This window comes from Phaethon lepturus, unplaced genomic scaffold, assembly GCF_000687285.1.
Source record: "Phaethon lepturus isolate BGI_N335 unplaced genomic scaffold, ASM68728v1 scaffold9800, whole genome shotgun sequence".
Lineage (NCBI taxonomy): Eukaryota > Metazoa > Chordata > Aves > Phaethontiformes > Phaethontidae > Phaethon > Phaethon lepturus.
Window position 1 is genome coordinate 21,365 of NW_010514015.1, and position 22,856 is coordinate 44,220.

The following is a 22,856-nucleotide window of genomic DNA, read 5'->3' on the forward strand; positions in this document are numbered from 1 at the left end:
AAGATAAAAAATGCCACCAACATCTTATCATTTCAACACCAGGTTATGTTTTGATATAAATTGCTTTTAATATTTTCTTTTGCAGTACTCTTTCGTATTATAAGTATTTAAGGTCATTCCAATAGTTGGGCCTCGCACTGCACAGCTCAGGGATAGGGCAGCAGGCTTATAAAGCGCATATTCTTTTGCTCATGCTATTTCTGAATGATAGATTTCACCTAGCTGACAACACAATATTGAGGATGTGCCCTCTCCCATGTTCCCGTCTTCCCTCAGGCTGATCTGTACTATGAATTACCACGCAAAATGTTGGCAGCCTTGCCAGAAGAGGAGTGTTACCCTCAAAGGGGGTCTTAGAAGTGCTTGGGGACAACATGGTTTAGAATAAAGAACTCTTGTTCACTGTCGCATGGGTCCCAGATGCTATTTTACTAGCTCCCCCCTTCTGCAGATTCAGTGATTACAAAAACGGTTCCAGAAAAAAAAGTGTTGCTACACTATATTACCTGAGAAAGTCAAATTGGGGCAAGAGAAGAAATACAAAATGTTTTACCTTGTTGCCATAAGGTAAACTGGCTCCAGTCTCCTTTTTCTCGTAGATTCTCATCTTCAGGCAGGAAGAGGCTTCTTTTTTTATCCATCACAGCAAGTCCCTCATCCCGAATGAGCTTCCAATTTTTTTCTAAGGACTGTTGTGAGAGCCATGTTACTGCACTGAGAACTTACTGTGTTTAGCTTTAGTACCATTTTTATTTTTCCCTGACATTATTAACTTTTCTTTAATTTAAAAGCACTAAAAAAGCGTTCATCATCATTATCAAGTTTCTGTATATTCAATTCCCTTCTGACACATTAAGGCAGGAAAAACAACTTTCACAGCATTCTTCAGATTCAATTACATTGGGGTCGTAAAATTTCAATAATCCCCAGCCTCTTTGCAGACTAGGCCTCACTTTGACTTGTTTTTTGATTAGCCTAAGTGCTCTTTAACAGATCATTTCATATTGCAATCTAAGAAGAGTATTGATCTTCTTAAAGACAGCACATGTTACCTGGAGCACTCCTGCGACTAGAAAACCACTCACGTAACCTGGAACTCCAGCTGCTGACAGAACATCACAGTTCAAAGAGGACAAATGTAAACAGGCTACTTACGTTGACAGTTATGATTTAAATCCTCAAAAAGGGTTGCAAAGACTCACTTGCACATGCTGATGTTATTGAAAAAGATCAAATACGACTTGAAATGCCAGGTGATGATTTATAGACACAACCACTAAAAATGTGTAAGCTGCCTTGTACTTCATACATACTAAAACCACAAGATTATAGAACTAAAAATTCTGTTCTCTGCTGCCTTAGGACACTATGCTTGTAAAAATCAGATAGATCAGGAAACCTTTTATTCATATCAAAAATAAGTAATTTTAATGTTATAGCAATATAAATTAAAAACCCACAATGTAACAATGGACCTGGATAAAAGTGACTTCCATTTGTCAGATTCTTACTTTACTCACTAAATCTTATTTTGGGTCAACACTTCTACATTTTTCCTTTGTGCTCTTGAACAAAGCATTTCTGTAAGGGATTTTCAATCAATTTCATATTGAAAATAGTGTTCCCACACTGCCTCTTTATATGATGCGTAAAGCTGAGTAAAACTCAAAAGTCTGGGAGACTAGGTGATATAACTGCCCCTTTTTATCCTTAAAACTCCATATGCTTATTAGCCTTCCTCATTTAAATTGAACAGTTGCATCTTCCACTTGAGTTTTTTCAATTAAAAGACAAGCTGATCACACAAAATAGGTTGTACGTTGATATATCATAAAAGGCTCAGCAAGCCATGGCTAGAACATGCTGTCTATAACACAGCAACCTTCTCCCACTAGAACATTTTTAGGTAGGCTAAGATCTATGAAAATTAGGATTGCAGTTCTATTATTATAGTACTCTCTTCTTCCTAGCAAATTGTTTTCTCTCTCATCCATCAGTAAAGGGGAAGAGCACTTACAATTTTTCCTGGTGCATTCACCGTATTCTCTCCCACTGATGGGTTTCCATAACGCTCATTTAACAGTTAATATTAACAGGAAGTATTAATGTTTTGCAGAAAATCTTTGGAAAACTGTCTTTTCCAAAACGCAGGGTGTGGAACGGGACTGTGACATTTCCACCTGATCAGAGATGAGTATGGGAACAGTGCTGGTACTGATTCAGCGCTGCCATATCTACAAAAGGAAATACCAGCTTGAGTACCTGCTTTTGCACTGGCTGGAGAAGAGAAAGAAGAGAGTAACTTACAGGATAATGCAGGCCTCAAATTAAAGTGATACAGATCAACAAAACCAGAAAACTTTAAAAGATATTACAACTGCTTCTCTGTTTCCTCAAACTCCTCCTACTCCCTTCTCTGAAAAAAAGGTAAGAGGGGGCATTCACCCATGAAGACAAGATGATGCATGAAGAGCACCAGTGGTCCAAGGAGTTGCGGGCAACAGCTGCTTTGTCACCTCTAATCGTTCACAAGTGCACAGGCTGAACGTTAACCCCCAAAGGTATGTGTTTGTCCTTGCCTTTTAAGGCTCCTTCCCTAACATGTTGAATATGAAGTGATTTGAATACATCATTGATTTTGAACTAGCTCCTCTCAACGGTTTTAGACATAACTTGCACTGAAATCAAAAGCGCCTCTATACTCCTGAAAACATGAACCCCATCTATTCAAGACACTTATGGTGCTTTACTATGAGTAATAGGCAACACCTAGGTAGAAAAGAAGCTGGAATTCAAACACTGCTCAGCCTTGATCTTCCTGATTTGACAGACTCTTAGGCATATCTTGAACGGTAAGAATGCATAACACCATTACAACATAACGACTGAGTCCAGGACTCGACCTTAAGGCTCTTGATCCAAGATATCTGCAGAAAAAAGTTAAATATGCTTATACTGCATAATATGTAGGGATTCAAGCCTCAGGTTAGAGCAACAAATTCATATTATGTTTGATGCAATATCCTGATTTCAACTGAAGAATCAGGTGGTGAACAGCATTAGGAGCATATGTACTTGTTTCGTAGCAGCTGATTCCCATAAACCTCCATATGGCTTTTTAAATACAGTTTCTAACAATAATGGAAGTTTACAGTTGCTTTACATCTGGCAATAGTGTAGATTTTATCGGCAAAGACATTACTGTATTTAAATAGGGATTTTTTAATATTGTTTTATTTTTATGTGTGACTATTATATTAAAAGAATCTTTATACTGTGCTGTCAAACCTTTTCAAATGTATGGTCATAAATGACACAGGCAGAGATTAAGTTACTACCCCTCATGTGAGGCATAGCTACTGACCACACACCCATTGGACTATAAAATACAACCATGGTGAAGACTTCAATCTATTTCACTTTGTTACTGAAACAGAGTAGGAGAATGTTCATGATCAGTTACTGTGTCTCTGCTGGGGAACACTGGTGACCTCCAAGTAAGGGACAGTATTTTAAACCTCTCAAAATAGATTCCTTGCACACATTTGGTCACTCACAGTGCCTAAACATCAGCATATTTACACATCATCTCTGCTCTTTTCAACACAAGGCTCCCCTTAGAGCATCGAGCTACACTTTAAATGCATATTTCAATTTAATTTCTCCCTTAAGTATGAATGTTTAGCTATTATTAGTTAAACCATTAAGCCCTAGCTGTCACTCTACAGAAAACATTATAGATATGTGCTGTTGCCAGTACTTCCATTCTTCTGCACTGGTTTTGCTGCACTTTAAACTTTTAATTAATAAAATCTAAGCCATCAAAGAAAACTGACAATACAAGATCTACTTTAATCAATCAGCTATTCACTGTAGTATATTATTGGCAAAGCATCCTCTGGGTGCTTTCCAAAAGTCAACGGACACAACGTGAGGAAAGGACAATGTTACCAAGGTCATTACCTATGTATTAGTTTCAGACTGGTGAAAAGTCTCTAGGATCCAACAGCATTGTACCTCTCATTATTTTTTTAAACAAGCACCAGAATAGAAAAATAATGCTATACTGAGGTTCTAAAAAAGTAACCAGAGAATGATGCAATGACTCAGTAAGACCTCCCATGTAAGGCTAATTGCCCCAAGGGAGGAGGACAGCTTTCCAAAGATAAAAGTAAGGTTTCGTTTTCACTGAGCTCAGTCAAGAAAGAGTTTAGTGAATCTCCAAATCCAAAGGCCTGAAATACTGTAGATCAGAAACATTAACAGAACAGTTCTACATAAATCACATGACACATTCTTCCTAATTTAAGGGCTTATATTTTCTGCTCCCTGAGAAAGCAGGTGCCCCTTCCTGTTCTTTCAATGAAGCAACAAAAAACTTAAGCAGTAACAAGCAGCAGCTAAAAAGATGCAAAGATCCATGTCCCTTTGGCACAGTAGCACTAACCAGGATTTACCATTTACCACCATAATACACATCCTGTTAAGTGTTACTGAGATGTTCTCAGTCTTTTTTTTTTTTTAAGAAATTAAAAAAAAACCCTCTCCCTTAAGACATCGAGGCTAGTAGGTAACAGTGAAGTAAATAAAGTAGGAGATTGTCTTTAATATTACCCATCAGGCAGCTAAACAACAGGCCTAAATTAGTTGTTTATGCTTCTTTTTTTGGTAAAGCAGTAGGAAAGTTAACACCAGAAACGAGACATGCCATCCTTAGGTAGTTATTTAACATAGTAAAAATTAATCATCCTCTGGAGATACCTCTTTTTTGACCTGTAAACTAGACCACTAGCATGGACAATATGCCTTATGTCTGTATGGCTACAGTTAGGTGAGCTGAATGCCCCTCAGAAGGAATTTATTAAATGGGAATAACAAAAAAAGACAATTTTTTCTTCGTGTTTTCTGTGGAAAAAGCAAGGCACTGTCAAAATTCACATCTCCATCTTCAGTCCCGAGAAAACACATGATCCTTTATAAGAAAACCAAGCCAGGTCTGTCCTATAAGATGCTACTGACCACAGCTGTGCTGGTTAGTAGAATGAACCAAAAAGAGCTGCCTGTCTACCTTCAGCACTGTCTCAGTTAGCCACAAATAAATCCTCAGTTAGCACCGTTAAGCCACCAAGATATTGAAAATAGCTTGTTCACATTTAACAAGTGCTGAAACACAGGGAGAGAGGGTCAGGGCCTCCAGTGCTTTGCCCTTCATACGGCAGTTTTCCACATCAAATTCTATCATCGGGGTTTGGCAGCATTTCCCATATATCCCGCACAGATGTAAGAGGAACGTATCAAGATGAAGCAGTATGAAATAACTGCTGATTGGTTTTTGCTCCTCTGTGGAATGGGGAAATAGTTTTTTTTTTTTTTAACTAAAACATGTACAGAAGTCAGACTATTTCAGAAATTAATAAAAACAATGTCTTCAATGATTTTTTGCCACTTTCTGGAGAATACTACCTGAAATTTTGCTTGTACGTTATCAGAATCAAGTATGCTTTCTTTCAAAACTTCAAGTACTTTCTTGAGTTATGGGGGAAACACAACAATACAAATATTTTTCCTGATGCATTTAACTTGTATTTTGGGTTTATATTTTCAATTGTGAACATTATCTTGAAGAATGTAAATCTTACCACCCCCAAATTACTATATAAGTAAATTAGCAGCCACCAATTTAGTCCAGATTCAATGACATACGGCTAATAAACCAGATAAGATATACACTGCAAAATGATAAGATTGAAGAGGTAAGAGTGGTTTTCCAGAGAGACAGTTGTGCTGTGGAGGGCAGGAGTAAATTTCTATCCTTGTTGGTCTTCTGAATGGCTCTTCTTAGGAGCCATGCAGGATGCAGATCCAAACCAAGGCTTCCATATGTGGTCTGATCCATCTGAAGAAAATCCCTTCAAGATGGAGCCCTGCCCATTTTATAACAGGAAACTGATTTCTTTCATCCTTCAAAGCTGCCTTGTCTCCTCACACCAGGGGTGATGGGATCATTACCTTCTGTGACTTAGGAATTGGAACGGAATATGTAAGGAATATCTTATGTGTTAAGAGGCTGTAAAACATCCCTGAAGATAGCTCTAAAACATCAGTAAAATAACGCATATTCCTTCTTTGTTGTTTGTCAAAAGTATGATAAGAAGTTCCCAGTTTCTCCATCTCCTTTATGGCAGGAAGTATCTATTCCTACACATTCCTCAAGAATAAGTTCACTACATGCACATTTCAAATATTCCCAAATGCTAGTTCATAAAGCTAATTGCTTTTTTTGTGTGACTGAAACTACACTGGAGAATCACACTTCAATCTAAATTTCCTAGCCTTATTTATGCTACCATCAAAAGCGTAAAAAGGAGTAATCTTCCTTTTTTAATTTTTCTTTCTTTAAAAAAAAATTCATCCTTTCGTAGTAGGTTTTTAACATGTTATGTAACTAAGTATAATGAAACAATCACTCTGAAGTCTCTTGCAAACAAGCATTTACGGTTTTAAATTATTTGTGCAGAATAATTTTGCTGAACCACACACCAATAACTAAAACATACAGGAAAAACAGGGTTCTCCCCCCTTTTTTATTTTTAATTTTTTTAGGAATCATCTAAAATTATTAAAATAAAACAATTAAAATGATGCTATTTTGGAAACATAAATTATTATTATGAATAATAACCAGACTACTTGTCTTGCATTAAATAAAAAAAGAACTTTAAAGAACTTAAATTCTATGGTGTTATCTTTTGCTAAATCCATCGCTGGGAGTCTATACTTGTTTCTTTTCTGCAGTTAAAAGCTTCCAGAGAAGTCACCAAATATTACAGAAGGGAGGAAGGACACAGCCTTTCCTGACTTATGAGAAATTCACTATGGGTGTCCCAGACATTACCAAAGTCTGCTGTCATTTTGCACTTAAGGCATTATGCTTGTCTACCATGCAAATTTTGTGTTTATTAATCATTTCAGCTACCCTGTACCCACTCTCCATTTTGAAAATGCCTGAGCTCATTTTATAGTATCCTAGTTGTGCTCAGTCAGACATTAGTGTCTGGTACTCACAGGCAGTGATTCAGATGTTACAGATTAGCATTTTCTCTACTTAATACCTTAGAGTATCGTTGTTATTAAAAAACAAAACAAAACAAAATACAGAGAAACAAACTGCCTTACCTTCACCAGTTCCGTATAACCTGTTTCTTTTGCTGTCCACCAAGGCTGAGCTTTCAGTCCCTTGACATTGTAGAGAGAGCGCTGCCAAACTGATGCAAAGTGACCTCTTTGGTATCCAAGTTCATACCACTTGTATGCCTAAAATGTTAACAACCTATGTTAACAATCAAATTCTTATCAGCCAAGCTCCCACAGAAAAAAAGTAACACGCTTTTCTGGTAAGTTAACAGACTGCCTCTTTGGATGCTGGGGTTATTCTTCTAATGAAATATAGTAACAAACACTTTAAAGAAAAAAAAAAAAAAACAAGCAAACCCAAAAAACCCCAACTAACAATCCCAAAATAAATCAGGCAGCCAACTCTGTGCAATCCAACATTAGCAAAATAGGATAATCTTCTCACAACCGTTCACACCAAATATGGGTGCACAATCTAGGCACTGTCCTTGAGCTTGGGAGATCCAATTGTTTGTCATATTGGTCAACCTTGTTTTCTCTATGTTTCAGTTCTCTACCTATGACTAAAGATGACTGCCTTCTGCTGCCAATGGAGATGCTGTGATGAGGAAAACAGGCTGGCATTGTGGATCTGAATTGTTTTGTAGTTATCTAATACATAAGTGCACTTGAGTTTCTTCAAATATTTGTTGCCACACCAGAACTGAGCTGATGCTACTAACTTTTCTTGTCTCTTCCCTTTATTTCACATGATAGAAACCTACTGAGGCTAATACCAGACCTTGCTTGTCTTACTCTTCCTTTCCTCAACTTGCTTTGCCACCATATAGCAGCAAAATGAGGTCTTGCAAAGGAAGAAAATGGGATGCTTGGAAAGAAAAGATTCAGCATGAGTAGTACTGGCATGAACCATATACAGAGGTTACACAGAGCTGCCTCCTTCCTGTCCAGCACTGATGCTACAGCTGCAATATTTTAGACAACACAAAAAAAAAAAAAGAAAAAGAAAAAAAAAGGATATGATGGGACAGCTAAGTAGGGAGATATGAGGATAAGAAGTCCAGAGCAGAGGAGCTGAAAGCAGGCAGCAATCCCTGCCTTGAACAGAAACCATCCAAAAACCTCCTTACTTGCACAGAGTCCCACCCTAGACACACTGCTTGAAATTCACTCCCACCCAAGTCTGCAACCTATCCAATTTGCCTCCACCTAAGCATCACTCATCTGAACTTGGACCATGTTCTCACACTCCTTCACCCAACCTGATATTTATTCTTATCTCACTTACATAAAACAGGCTATGTTCCCCAAGATGTAAGTTGTAATAGCAGTGGGATATCAATAGATGGTTCATGCTGACTGCCTGCATTCATTTGCAATGGCTGGAGTTAGCCCAAATGATAAGGGGGATGAATTACTTGTTTCAACCACTGACTGATGCGTATGAGTGCTGCTGCTCTTTAAGATCCATCAGCTATAATCATGATGTATAATACTGTTAATCGTTATCTGTTAGAAGAATTGTGCTATGAAGTTGCCTTTGACAGCATGGAGTAGTGTTGGGTTGCCTTGCTCATCCTTTCCAGTCCTGAGTTTCCATGAGAAACCTTTCTCTTCACATGCAGATCTTGGCAGCAGAAAGACAAAATAATGATCACTGTACTATTCAGGACAGCTACGATAGCTTCAATACAGCTACAATATAGCTTTTTTTGCAGGAAAGTAATTGTTTGAGATGCACCCAGTTTATACATTCTGTGTGCAGAGCACTTTGTTCTATAATACCTACCACAGTTCTAATTTATGTTTTTTTAAGTCAGTTCGGCATTTTATCAAATTATAGTTGGAAAGAGCATACTTAACACTGTTCCCCTAACACCTACCAAGACCACATTCATAATTCCTAATTTAGTCCTAACAGTGAATATCTACCTTCAGCAAACCTTCAGTGATAACAATTTCATGTGTTCTTTAAATATTGATGTTTCCTTGATTAAATATTGAAGTTCAGCAAGTCTACCAAGGTCAGTGAGAAAAACTTGGCTTAACAGTGGCTTTTCCACTGATAAATTTAGAAGTCTCCTCTATGCCAAGAAGTTCATTTATCATTGATTAAAACTTTTTCTACAGCAGATTTTACCATTAACTCCATAAACATTAACACATAATTATCCTGGGGATTGGGATGATGTACATTAATTACATCTGTGTGGTATCTCTACTCAAACATTTTAATGGGATGCTCTAGGCTCAGTCATTCAACCCAGAATATTCCATAGAAGAATACAGAGTTTTTCTGTTTGGTTTTCAGTTGAAAGAAGGACAGAGAGTCAGACAAAGAGAGAGTGAACGTAAGCAGACGCTCTGTGTATGTGTGTTTACGCATAGAATGAGGCCAACTAATTCTCACTTGTAAGCGAACTTTCAAATTAAAAAAATTTCATAGGAAGAGTATTTTATTCTACTTTCAGAGAAGGCAATCTAACTTAAAAAATACAGATATTACATTTCCATGTATATATAAGGCATTGTAATAAAAGTTCCAGGATTTATAAAAAAAGAAAATTAACCTGATTAACTAGGCTTAAGAAAGGTGACTAGCATAAGCTTCATTACAGTCCACCTGTCCATAGTTCATATTGGAGAACTGCCTACCAACTGGGCCAAGATACTCAAGCATTCTTTACAGTATTTTAGGTATCAATATTTCAGTCCTATTACTAGCTAACTGATTAAAAAGCAGTTGCACCATGTTTTTTATTCTTTTCATATTTCCCATCCAGGAACCTGAGAAGGATTTTTTGGTTTGTTTTTAAATTCTTGTCCATAGTAAAGTTCATTACTAATAACAGTCTTCAAAAAAAGCTTTTTACTTTCCTACCATGGCCATAGTGCTAATTCATGCATTTAAATTTGCCTTTTACATTAAATTTGGTTTTAAATTAACAAATTGGAAACTCATATGATTTTCAGTCATGTAGACTTGCTTTTGTTGGGCATGCAACAGATTTATTGCACAAATCTCTGCTTTTCTGATTTGTTTGCTACTTTAACTACTGGACAAATACCATAAGTCAGCCCACACATTCAGTCCTCTCATGGTCGTCTTTTGTCACATACTCATTGCTGCTCAAGACCACTTTGGGAAAGAAGGAAAGTTTACAAAACACCATTATAGCAGAGCTATGACAGAACTTCTATACAGTGCTATACATGTAACTGTTTTTTTTTAAACTCTGGTTAAAATCTTTGTTGTAAGTGGTAGGAGCAGAAAACACTCTAAAAACACCTTCACTGAATTTCTGAAAAATGTTTGGTCCCTTGGTTCAAACTGCCCAATGCAAACTTCAAAAGTTTAGGTTAGTTCTAAAGCAAGGCATGCTAAGAAAGTGTATTGTCACCAATGGCAAATTTTTTGCTATTGCTCATCTTGACCTCTACACACATATGCTGGGTTGTTATTGCAATACTCACATTTTCAGCATTGAGCCTGTGCTTAAAAGTTTTTCTGGATTCTAAACCTCAGAGGTTTAGACTTTAAAGCAAGAACATGTTAAATGCCTACCTCTTTGTCTCCCATTCTCTGCAAGGCATCACCCAGATGAAAATAAAAGCGGCCATCATTTGTGCCAGGGTCACCAGACTCCAGTCCTTCCTGAAGAAAAAAAAAAAAAAAAAAAGGTATAAGAGAAACTTCAATAGGACTTCTAAAAGAGTTAATTTGATTGCTGTAAATAGCCTGCCAATTCTATGCAAGAGATAGGCTATGAAATCAGCTATAAAATATAACCACCATGGTAAGCTGGAACTTAGGTTGAATGAATACAACACTTCAGCAAAAAGACACTGAGAAATATTACCAGTTTTCCAAATGCCATGGCCTCTCCCCTCAGTCCCTCCAAGACAGAGGTAAATTCAGAAATGGACACTTGCCCCTGACCCTATATACATATACACAAACATTTTAAAAAGCTGGATTAAGGTTTTATTTAGTAGTATTTCTTCCCAAACACTCAGAAGTATACACAAGCCCCCTCTGAAATTTTCCAAGAACCTTACCTTTACAGCATACTGCCAAACTCAAAACACAACTGTGTTAACCCCTAACTTAGGATTAAGCACTAATAAAACAAATACTTGGTGTTTAAGAATCGATGTGTCTCAATGCACAAGCTTGTTCCAGTTCATGGGCAGTGATATAGCAATATAACTCCAACATGTAGCTTAAACTGTGATTTGTGATTAGTATGCTTCTACCTTGACATGTTTTATACATTCCAATTTTATTTTTTTACAGGTAAGATATTTACCATAGGCGAGAAAAGTAAAATACCTTCAGATAGGGTATGCTCTCCGCTATCTTGTTTTCTGCCTTCAGGATGAAGCCATAATGCACTTTGGCAAAGCCATCATTTGGAGCCAGGCTTAGCACCTGTTTGAGAGCAAATAAATTAAATACTCATGTATGGATATATGCAAATCAACAAACCTGTGCACATACTAGTATTTAGTGATGCAATGACATTTTCTTCCATCACTGATTCTCGGACAAATTCTTGGCTTGGCTGTATTTTCTTTTCCCCATTCACTTTTGTGCTTCTCCAGAAAAATCTATTAAAAGCCAAACTTTAAAGTCTCAGAAGTAAAATTATTCCAACTGGAATCTCTGAATCGCATTTTTTTTGTTGTTGTCTTTCTCCATCCTCTCTCTTGAGTTACTGCACGCTACATTACAGAATTAACACCATTTATCAACACTTAAGTGACATAGCCCAGGTTTGAGTAATCTGAAGGAAAGCAGCTGCTTTTGAACAAGTCTACAGCACAGTCACAGGAAGCGTAGTATAGAAATATACCTGAAATATAGTTTAAAGTTGGGTAGGTTTGTACTGTTAGCAAACCAGTTTTGGTAAAAGAAAACAGACTACGCTGTGAAGCACAGTGAGTACAACTACGAAAGACGCTGTAGAATAATGCCTGCATCACACAACGGGCCGCGCAGACCCTGGGAACGCGAAGGGCTTCCTCAGCACTACGGTGAACCGGAGCACTCTCTGGCAGAGCTCACGCTTGCTGGGCCAAGAGAAAGCTATCAGACGGAAACGCAAGGTCTACGGCAGTAGGGATTCAACGTGCTTTCACACTAGAAGGTGATGGATAAATTATTCTTGTATAGCTGTGTGCTGCACTCTTGGACCAAGACCAAGGCCTAGCGTGCTGAATTAAGCCAAAGGAGTTTGTATCCTGAGCAAGACGTGACTCAGTTTCGCAGGAAAGGACAACCCACAGGCAAATACGCAGAGATGGATATTTCGTGGGGACTGTGCAAGAGAAAGATTTGTGAGTACACGGACAGCTGTAGGAAAGGATCAGTGTACAGGGAGGTGTTTCAGGGAAAGGAGGTGTGAAGCTGGCTGGCCCGAGTTCTGAAGCATGGATTCGTAACACTACTGAAATAATTTAAGTGCATTTGGTCTGCCTCAACCAGGGGAAAATTAGAGAATGTCTTGATCTACTTTCCAGCTCCACATTTCTATGATGTATATATTCAATATCTTTTGTAGCTATATGCGGTATCAATTACATGGTCGAGTCAACCTGTTGTCGCACCTCTTCTCTCCTTAAAATAAGGGTGGACCGTCTTATCAGGACAGATTCTCAGTCTGTGAGGATCATCACAAGAGCCTGGCAGTCAGTGGAATTACAGAGGCTGATACCTGCTGATGGTCTAGCACAGCCACTAAATACAAAACAATGGACAGATGAGCAAGTTCTCTTGCCTACATCCATTTCTGAAGCTACTAAAATTATGCCGTGGATGAAATGTCTGCATACATTACAGCCATTTCCCTCTGCCTTTTCCAGTCACTGTCTAACCTAATTTTTCAATCAAAATAATTACAAGCAAAACCATAGCAAGTCCTCTGGGCCAATTTCTCTGCTTTCTCAAAGCTTATTATACACAAACTACATCCAAGCAAAATGAAAATCAGTGCAATGTGGGTAAAAAATGTTATGAGTTAAAAATAGCAGCTTTTCACTTCTGTTTGCAAAAAAGAGCTACTCTGAAGGAAAAATCAATTTGAGAATCTATTCGAAGACCATAATATGACACACTATTAGCAAAAAGTGAACCTGGCAATTCATAGTAAGGATGAGCTTGATCCCCAATGTAAGAATACATGACCACCTTATGCATCTTATGTCTTTTGACTACAGTATTCTGTGTATAACCAGTTTGATCCAAGAATCTGTAGCTGCAGGGTAAAATAAAATGACTGACAGAAATATTTATTAGTCATATAATTTTGTTACAGTTCCTTAAACTATAGGATAAAACCATCTGATTAATTAAGACAGAATAGAATTTTCTGTATTACAGTTCATTTAAACTATGCCGAGTTGCATTAAGGCATGATCTACATTCAGAGCCCCTAAAGAGAAGTGAAGAGATACAATCAGCAGAAATTACACTGGAAGTATTTAATGTAAATTGTATTACTCTGTTGCTGTTGCTGCATGCAATATTAATTATGTTTAGAAATAAGTTTTACTAAACTGCTCATAGCCCATTAAATATTAATCATGAATATAGAAATTAACCTCTGGGGCTATCAATGGCTAATTAGCCAGGGCAGAGTACTGTGTTAATGTGGATATTCTGCTTTTGGTACCTGAGATAGCTCAATCAGAGCTGGCTTGTGCACGTCTGTATAATGCTGCACTGAGCCAGGCACGCATGCCTCAGCGTGGCAGGCAGAAAGACTGCTATTATCAGTGTAACTGGTTTAATAAAGTTCTCTTCTACTGTATGTTTATCATAATCTGTAGATCTTTGAAAACAAAAATAGCTTTAAATTCTACTAGGACTACTTTTAACATTATGTTTTCTTTGAAAATAAAAATAGCTCTGAATTCTAGTAGGACTACTGTTAATGTTAGGTTTCCGTGTCCCTAAGTGTAATGTTCAAAATAAAATATTTTCATATTAGACAAAACTGAATTCCTCTCCAGTTGGACACCATTTCCCATTTGTGGTTCAGCACAAAGTCTGGTAAATGCAGAACAGAAAAGTGTATTTTGTATCAGTTAAACTAAACCACACTACAGCTGTACACACAAAACTCTCTTGACCTGAAGTTCAATGTTTACACACATCGCTTCTGTAACAAGAAGAAGGAACATACTGTATTTAAGACTTTTGACATAAAAATGTGACAATAACACTGAAACAGCTTCTAAAACGTAACAGATTTGGGGAAAATAATTTAAAAATAATTTTGGTTTGTTCCCAGTTTTAAATCTGGTTATACAAAAAAGACAAGAATTGAGTAGAAAAGAAGTAAACTGGCTATTAAAAGTAAAGCAGAAAGATTTCATTCACCAGGATTCCTTGGGCATGTACTCAATTCCTTGAAGATGATGCCAGCTATAGATAGTCTGGTCTGAAATAGTATGTACTGTAATCCCAAGGGAAGGGACTGGGCCTGCGAAGGGTCCAGCTGGTTGCATGTGCTCAGCCCGTGCTTAACACAAACTGGTAACACTGAGTTAAGATGGAAATGTTACAGCAGGAAGCAAGTACCTTTTGCCCAAGAATCTAGCAGATTCACAGGAAATGAGAAGTTTGGAGTCTAGATTCTTCTCCACAGAAGAGTGTTCAACTACTTGGGAACCTGCCTGAGGAGCAGGTACAACTATCACATGTACAAGAAGTCAGACAACCACGAAGAAAAGAACGGGACCAGAGGGGAACCAAAAAAAAGCTGAGCCTTTAGTTGAACAAGGGGTACGTTCTCTTGAGGATGCATCCTGACTTCTGCTCTCTCTTCCTAGATGTCCAAGCCTTGTGCACTAAAGAAGGCTTGAATAAAACATATGAACGTCCTTACAGTGGGAACCAGAACCCAGGATTCATAAATATTGGAGGCATCTGCTGTGCAGCTCTGAGTTCATGCTCTTCTCTGTGCTCTCTTATTCTATTAAATGACTAATTTGTCCTACACTGGTGAGGAGGGTTTAATCACACTACAGAAGCTTCCCAGGTTTTTCAAAAATCATGGTAAGAGGAAGATGTCTCCTGGAGACCCCCAGAACAGTTCTTCACAGTTTGCCCCTCTCTTCACTGACAGAGAGCCGGAGCACCTATGGTAGGAGCTCCAATCCATATGCCATTCACTTTCTAAATATGCATTGCAACAGCTGAGTGAAGCACTCAAGAGCAGACCATATGGCCCCTAAACAATCTGCCCAAAATCACGTAAGAAGCCTTCAGTATAACCAAGAATAAAAGCAGGTACACATGAGCTTCTCCCTGTTTCTTTGCCTAGGTTTCCTTTCTTAAAATTCTTCACAGAAATTTATCCTGAATTACAATAAAATAAAAAAATTATGTGACTGTGTTGGAATTCAGCCTGAGGAATAGCCAGAATACAGACAAAACCCACATGATTTTTCAAAAGAATAAATCCAGCTCCCTTTAAAATTTATTTATTTTTTGCTCTTTTACAAGGACAAAACATCACTATGATCTATTCTATTTCAGTGGTTAGTGAACTGCAAAACAGAGTAATTACACTGGATAACGTCGATGGAAGCATGGAAAACAATGTATTAAAAGCAGACCAGTTCTTATTTTGCATATCTGTTGTTAATCAGAGCAGTATACACTTCTTACGTATATCAAGCTTGGTAGCAAAGTAACTACATAGCAAACTCATTACCTTCCTTTCCATTTATAAAAAGTTCTGTGAATATTGATACTAAGAAATTATAACATCTACATTGTTTGCAGCAAAATGCAGAAAAATTGCAAGGGGAAAATCTTGCCCAAAAGGAGTGTCTGTTTTTTCAAGTTCCTTGCTGCTGGAGAAGCAGGTTAGGTTCATATATTCTATCTTTAAAAGCTGATGTTTCCGATCCTCTGAGAAATTTTGACTGCAGCCCAAAAATTATTGAACAGAAATGTTTTAGGGAGGGACCTACAAAGTAGCCAAAGTAGCAAAGCAAACATTATTCTGGCAACATCTGAGACTACCACAGGAACTTGAGAAAAAAAACGGTACTATCAGGGTTCGGCTCCTGCTTCCAGCCACATGGTTGAACATCCTCTTTCTCTTTGAGAAACCACGTGAAATGAGAAACCCCTCAGACTCATAGATGTGGGGGATGGAGAACTGGGCCTTTAGTCTCAGGAGGTGGTACTAATCGTGCTGACTTGTCCTTAGTCTACATAACCAGCCAATTACCGTACTACGCCTGTACTAAACAAGCACTGCAACAAGTGTGCCAACATCAACAAGACCATCTCCGATCAGGTGTTGGCAGCTTGTGTTCCACCAGTGACATCGAGTTCTGCATCTGTCAGACTTTCCAGATGTTAATAAGGTTTCTAGATCACAGGACCAGAGTGGCCCTTCCTGACAGTGGACTTCCCCAGCTTGAGAACCACATATAAGAGAGCAATATAAATCCAATGAACTGTCCACACTACAAGCATCATGAAACAAAAAAAAGAATTTAGGCTGCCTACCAAAATTGTGAAAACCCAAAAGTTAAATACCTATGTTGAGTACTCAACTACCTTATCACCTGGTTAGACACAGCGTACCTGTAAAGAAACAGCTTTACTTCTGCTTTCCATGTCTTGCAGATAAGACATCTTTTTTTATACTATGCATTACATCTATATGTGTTGTCAGTATATTCCAAACCTGGCTACCAGAAGGTATAAGAAACCAAATACTATTAAGCATATGAAAAACATTATTAAGCATATGAAAATATGCATTCCTCTATGGGGAATTTAGCATGACAGTATCAGGGAATCTGAATTAAAATTAAAAGATAATTAAGAACTGCACCAGAAAAAAAAAAAAAAATCACATCTATATTAACACTTCAAAACCAGACATGCAAAAATTTTAACAACTAAAAAAGTTAAAAGCAGGAGATCTTTAGAATGAACATATGAATGCAAATAATTTTTTTCCTTTGTTATAACGGAAGCTCACCTCTTCATATACTTTCTTGGCATTGCTGTTATCTCCTATCAAGAGGTAACCAACACCAAGATCATTCTTGAATGAAGTATCACTGGGAAACAGCTGAACTAATTTCTGTAGAGTAACCAGGGAACCTCTCATGCGACCTAATTTGATAGAACAAGACTTAATTACCACTACAGATATGAATAACAGTAGTAAGATGTTTACGCAATGTCTAAGAAAACACAAATCAAAGCCAGGTGTTCCACTTTCACTAAAGATCAAGAAGCAGAACTTGAAAAAAAACTTGTGTGGACAGGAGCATATTCAGCTGCTTGGTTGTCACCAGGGGTGTAGCCATACAAGGAATATTTCAGGAAATCACTGCGAATGCATATCATGCAGTGTTATGGTAGCCTCTAGTGGAGAACCGTTCACAGTGTCGCAGTAACATTAAGCTTTCATATATAGATGTCAAAGTGCTTGACACAACTAGGTAAACACATAAAAATAAACTTAGTCTTAACTGATTAAGTAACTAAATGTAATTCTAGCGTTAAGCAATAGTTCTACTATATTTCCATTACAAAATTAATCATGCTTTCTGTACTTAAAATTAAGTACATTCCTCGACTCCTTAGATGAGGTCTTGCTGAGGAACAGCAAGATCAAAACAAGTTGATATTAAAATCCAACCCATGGGAACAGAACTCTTTTCTCCACCAAAGGTGACTGTGCCTCATATTCTAATCAGCACTTCTTGTACATCACAGAATTGAGATTGAAAAGTTCAGATGCTATCCCCAAGTTCAATTCTATTCTTCTCTATGTTTACTGAAAGTTTATTCTGGATATGTTTACTCTGTGTATGCCATTAATTTCCTCATGATTTCCCTCAGCTTCAGCAGAAAAAGAAGAACATTTTCTTTTTTCTGTCAATAAAAATTTTTTGACCACCTCTCATCATAGCTTCTCATAGCACCTATCGCACTGTTTTCTACAGGGACTATGTTCATAAAAGAAATTCTATACACTAGCTCCCTAGAAAAAATTTAAAGAATTTTAGAATATTTTTCGTAAGTTTTTAAGAGATTAGGAACTCAAGTCCTACCAAAAATTCAATGGAATCGGTGCTTTAAGTCCTTAGTGATCTTTTGAAAGTCTTGCTCACACAATTTCCATAATTTTTACACCATCCTCAAATCTTACCAAGAAACTGCTGCCTGTCTGCTTCTCGTTTCAAGCTCAGTTTTATGAGATCTGAAGGGACATTTGGCAGACTAACCACCTCATCATAGGTGTTGATGGCTTTTTGCAGCATCTCATTACTTCTCATTTTCTCAGCTAAGTCATCTTCAGACTAGAAAGAATCACAAAACCATTATTACAACACATAATAATCCATTAGTCTTAAAAATAACTTCATTTTCTTAAAAGGCAAACTATGCAATTGTTAAACTAAGGGAATAATTTTAGAATTCTCTTTCACCTATATAATTTTGGCATAACAACGGAAAACTTACTTGGTTGTGCTTCATGGTAAGGCAGATTAGAATTACCGTTAATTCTTATTTCCTGCAAACTGTTTGAAAGCATGAAAAAATCTGCACCTAAAGCATACATTAACACAGATTTTTGGTTAACGTTTGTAGAAGTCGTAACTTCTGCTTTTGAAAATGAATGAAGCAGTCTGTTTTAATACTATGGAAGAAATGTAAATTGTTGCCTACGGACTATTTGTATACTAAGCCTTACACTGGCAGCAATACACAGATCAAAACACACCAGCAAACATCTCTCTCACATATTCTGACATAAATTTATTTATACTCTTTCTTAAAAAACTAACTAGAATTGGCTTTACTCTTGCATATGTTGATAGAATTCTTTCAGAACCTAAATTTGTTCAGAACCCTACAATTCTTTCAGAACTTAAATTTGTTCATTAAATTCAGGAGCACACCAAAGGATATATGAGACCTCTACTGTGAAATTGCAGCTTCAGTGAAGCCAACTGAAGCTAGTACTGATTTCATCTGTGGTATGACATTTTCATAATTTTCTTCCACAGCTGAAAAATATAAGACTGCATAGCAAATACTGAATTTTTAAAACACACTTTGAATTGTTTATATAAATGCATGCATTTTGATGTGTTTAATGAATTCTTCCCAAATACATCTATTTTTATTGGCTTATATTCTTTCTTCATTCAACTAGCAGAGCAAGGTATAGGTGCATCACAAGCACTGTAGGGTGCAGAAGCTCTTATTTGTCTACCTAAATCCACTGTTGTATCAAACACACATTAATTGAAACAGCTTCAACTTCCTACCTGCATATGCTGTAGTAAGTAGTTAGTATCTGGAATCTTTTTGCACTTCTGCCCTTTATCTTTTTTACTTGGTCTACTTGGAAACCGAATATGGGAAATGCCAAACAATACAGTTACTCAAAGAGTTGATCAGATGATTTCAGAGATAACTTCAGAAATCAGTTCAAAGAGATTATTTATTTTTCTGATGTGCATTCACTAGGAAATTTCCTTTTCCTTTTTTTGAGGGAATTGCAGGGCAAAGAATAGTAAGAGATACAGAAGCAAGTGGCAAAAATTGTCAGCATAAAATCTGCATAAATTCACCAGTATATACTCTATAAATCATATAAGGAGGTTTAAGATCTATCTATTCTTCTTTTCAGCCTTAAAGGTGTTAACTATTTTTGTAGAGGATTTTTTCATCTGGCCTAAGTGTAGCTCTAGCAATTGGGAAATTGCTCAAATTTCTGAAAACTACTTCTAATTATGAAAACTTTTGCAGAATTTTGGGAAAAACAGTTGCCTTTTAGAGCTATTAAAAGATCCAGAAAAAATGAATTCTCATATCTTATTAGAAATTGAATCTACAAAATTAGCATGTAATGTTGGTTCATGGTTCATGAAAATGGAGAATTACACTCTTGCGGTGAATTCCTGGCCTTTACTGTACTGTTCTCTGCAGTTTTACCTCTAGTTAGTGATGAGAGAGAGCAAATTTGAATGCATTGTATTGGTATAAATACCCAATATTAAAATACTAAGTATGGTGTTACAATATAAATTCTAAGAATAATCCATCTGTCAGTGAAGCCCATGATTTTTCCATTCCTTCAAACAGCTTCAACCTACACATACTGGATTCAATAAATTGCCATTCGTCTTATTATTATGAGTGTGCAGTAAAAAGACTTGTATGAGCCTACAAAGGCTACTGAAAATGGAAATTAATTTAAAGTTGTTTTTACACATTCCCAGAGAGCGTATGCTAATTATGACTTCAGATTTTGGCCTGTGGGACCTTTTAAGCATTACTGAAGTAGTAGGTTGTGGCTACAAATTGTTGTAAAGGGACAAATGATGTTGTGACATGGGGGTGAATTCTGAATGAGAATAAGCTTCACAACGGGCTTCAATGATCTGTCCTCCTCCCTAAAAGCAAGGAGGCAGGAAGCATATTCTCTTAGATATAATGAATAGATTCACAAAAAAGGTAAATACTAAAAACATAAGCTAATAGAGTTACATTCATCACATATATGAACCAAAGTGGTCTCCTACTGTAAGAAGGCAAACAGTTCAGATGACTAACCCTCACATAGAGCACTGAAGTATTTGGTCTGCTGTGTCTCGAGCGCTTATGCGATAGTTTTTTGAATAAACATGGCTTTGGTTTTAGCATGGTCATTATTAACCAAGTGAAAACTGGTTGTGACTCCAATTCAAGTGCCTCATTAATTGTATAATGGCACAACTCCCTTCTACGGTGAGGGTTTCACTTTGCTCATTTTGATTAACAGGAGTTCAGTCTTATTATACTGAGTGCAGTGGGATTATCCTACTATTTATGAAAATACAAGGATTATTCTATTCTGAGACATTCCGACACAGCTCAAAAGTATTATGAATGCAGAGCTTCTTTTCCAATGCTTTTTTTTTTTTTTCCCCCAGAGGGGAACATCTGAAACAGAACTCACTCCACAAGAAAAAGCTAATTAAGCCTCCTTGCCTAAGAATTTGTGTTCTTTACCCTTTAACACTCTCTCTCTAAAAGCTCCAAATCCCCTTCTGTATTCCCACTAAGCAAAAAGCTGCATTTAGCCCAGAGCTGAGTGTTGATTTACTAGCTACAGCAAACAGTATGTAACAGCTAAGTTCTGCCTTTTGTTCCTGCACTGGGATGTTAATTGGGATTTATCTCTTACTGTTCATCTCACAGTTTTCATAAGATCTACAGGATGTAGCTTATTTTTGTGTTATTTACAATTCTTCCCACTAGACTAAAGTTAGACAAAAGCTCCCAAAGTAATTGGGGAAGGATAGAGGACTGAAACAGATATAATATGACCCATCACATAATTCTTTTTTTCCCTAGGAAACATCCATAAAATTATAAATGAAGTCCAACTGAGTTTTAGAACTCTATTGTTAAAGTTGTTGGGTTTTTGTTTTTTTTTTTTTTAAACATTTATGGCTGTTTTTTAGTACCTGTGCTTTCCCGTATCTTGCTCGAGGACTTTGTGGATATTGATTCACTAACCCTTCAAAGGCCCTTAGAGCTTCTTCAACTTTTCCCTGGAAAATAGAGATATTTATCAACAATTCTATCTAATAACAATGCTGAAGGATGCATGACCTAATATCACATTAGTTTCCCCAATTAAAAACCAAAAAGAAAAACAAAAAATGCAGACTGAATCAACAGTTTTCACTAATATTTTTGTTGTGACTGCCCGCTTATTTAAGATAAATTTGTTGTCATTGTTTATTAAACAATGTTATCTACTTTCCATGGTTAAAATCAATAGATTTGTTTTTTGTTTTTATTTTACTCACTTTCCCTTTGTTGACTGGAAAAAATGCTGAGATGACAGTAACATATCTATATTAAAGAAATGTAAAGATTCCATTGCTAATAACAAAATCTAAACTGGATGTAACAGAGAGTAGAAGGGAAGTTCTAGACATATGTGGAAATTTCCTCTCTGCATACCTCAGGGATGAACAGTATTCTAGCCATGGTTCTTCTAGGGGAAATGCTGTAGATACATCTATAGCGTACGGCTGTTTCCTCCAAATCTTTTGCATAAAGATATCCCTCAGGACACCTCACATGTGCTCTGTGTCGCTTCCCTGTTGCATACAAAGTCCAGATGTACCTATAGTATTCTCAAGATCGATGCTGACTCGCAAGTAATATGGAAGTTGAGAAGAACCAGCTGCACTGTTAAACAGGAGCTGAGCGCTGCTCGGCAACGTTTGGCATCAGGTCTTGCTGCCACTTCCAACTCTTACAGCTTTATAAATACGAGTGGACTATTAAACACAATTCTCTTGCTATCTTCAAATATTCCATATGTCTGATTTGTTACTAAAGTTATCCTGCTTCCTACAAGACACGCATGATCGTCTGCGCCTCACCAAGAGACACAGGCCGTGAAAGAGTTGGACAACTGACTCTATAGGCTAATCAGAAGTTTCTGTTATGTTTTTCTCTGATCAACCCATTATTTAAGTAACAAGTAGCATGAAAACACCTTCTCTTTTTGTATTCTAACACGTCAACAAGGCTCCTAGTGAAGATGAGCAGCAGTGGCAGCCTGAGGTTAGTGGCATCTACGTTGTAGCCCTTCAGCCCCATCACAGACCTACAGGAACTCTGGGGCTGCATAGATGGCAATGTAAAGCTGAAATTGCATAGT

The 22,856-nt window shown here is 37.1% G+C and overlaps 1 protein-coding gene across 1 annotated transcript in view; it reads right to left on the reverse strand.

The window, feature by feature from the left end:
* Positions 1-22,856, reverse strand: part of ASPH (aspartate beta-hydroxylase) — a 95,524-nt gene that overhangs the window by 11,285 nt on the left and 61,383 nt on the right. Inside the window, exons 18-24 of the mRNA XM_010291727.1 lie at positions 21,643-21,729; positions 18,330-18,480; positions 17,148-17,284; positions 11,468-11,566; positions 10,700-10,789; positions 7,177-7,314; positions 554-689 (exon numbers count right to left, since the gene is read on the reverse strand). Of these exons, the coding sequence (XP_010290029.1) occupies positions 554-689; positions 7,177-7,314; positions 10,700-10,789; positions 11,468-11,566; positions 17,148-17,284; positions 18,330-18,480; positions 21,643-21,729 (838 nt within the window). The remainder of the gene's footprint in view (positions 1-553; positions 690-7,176; positions 7,315-10,699; positions 10,790-11,467; positions 11,567-17,147; positions 17,285-18,329; positions 18,481-21,642; positions 21,730-22,856) is intronic.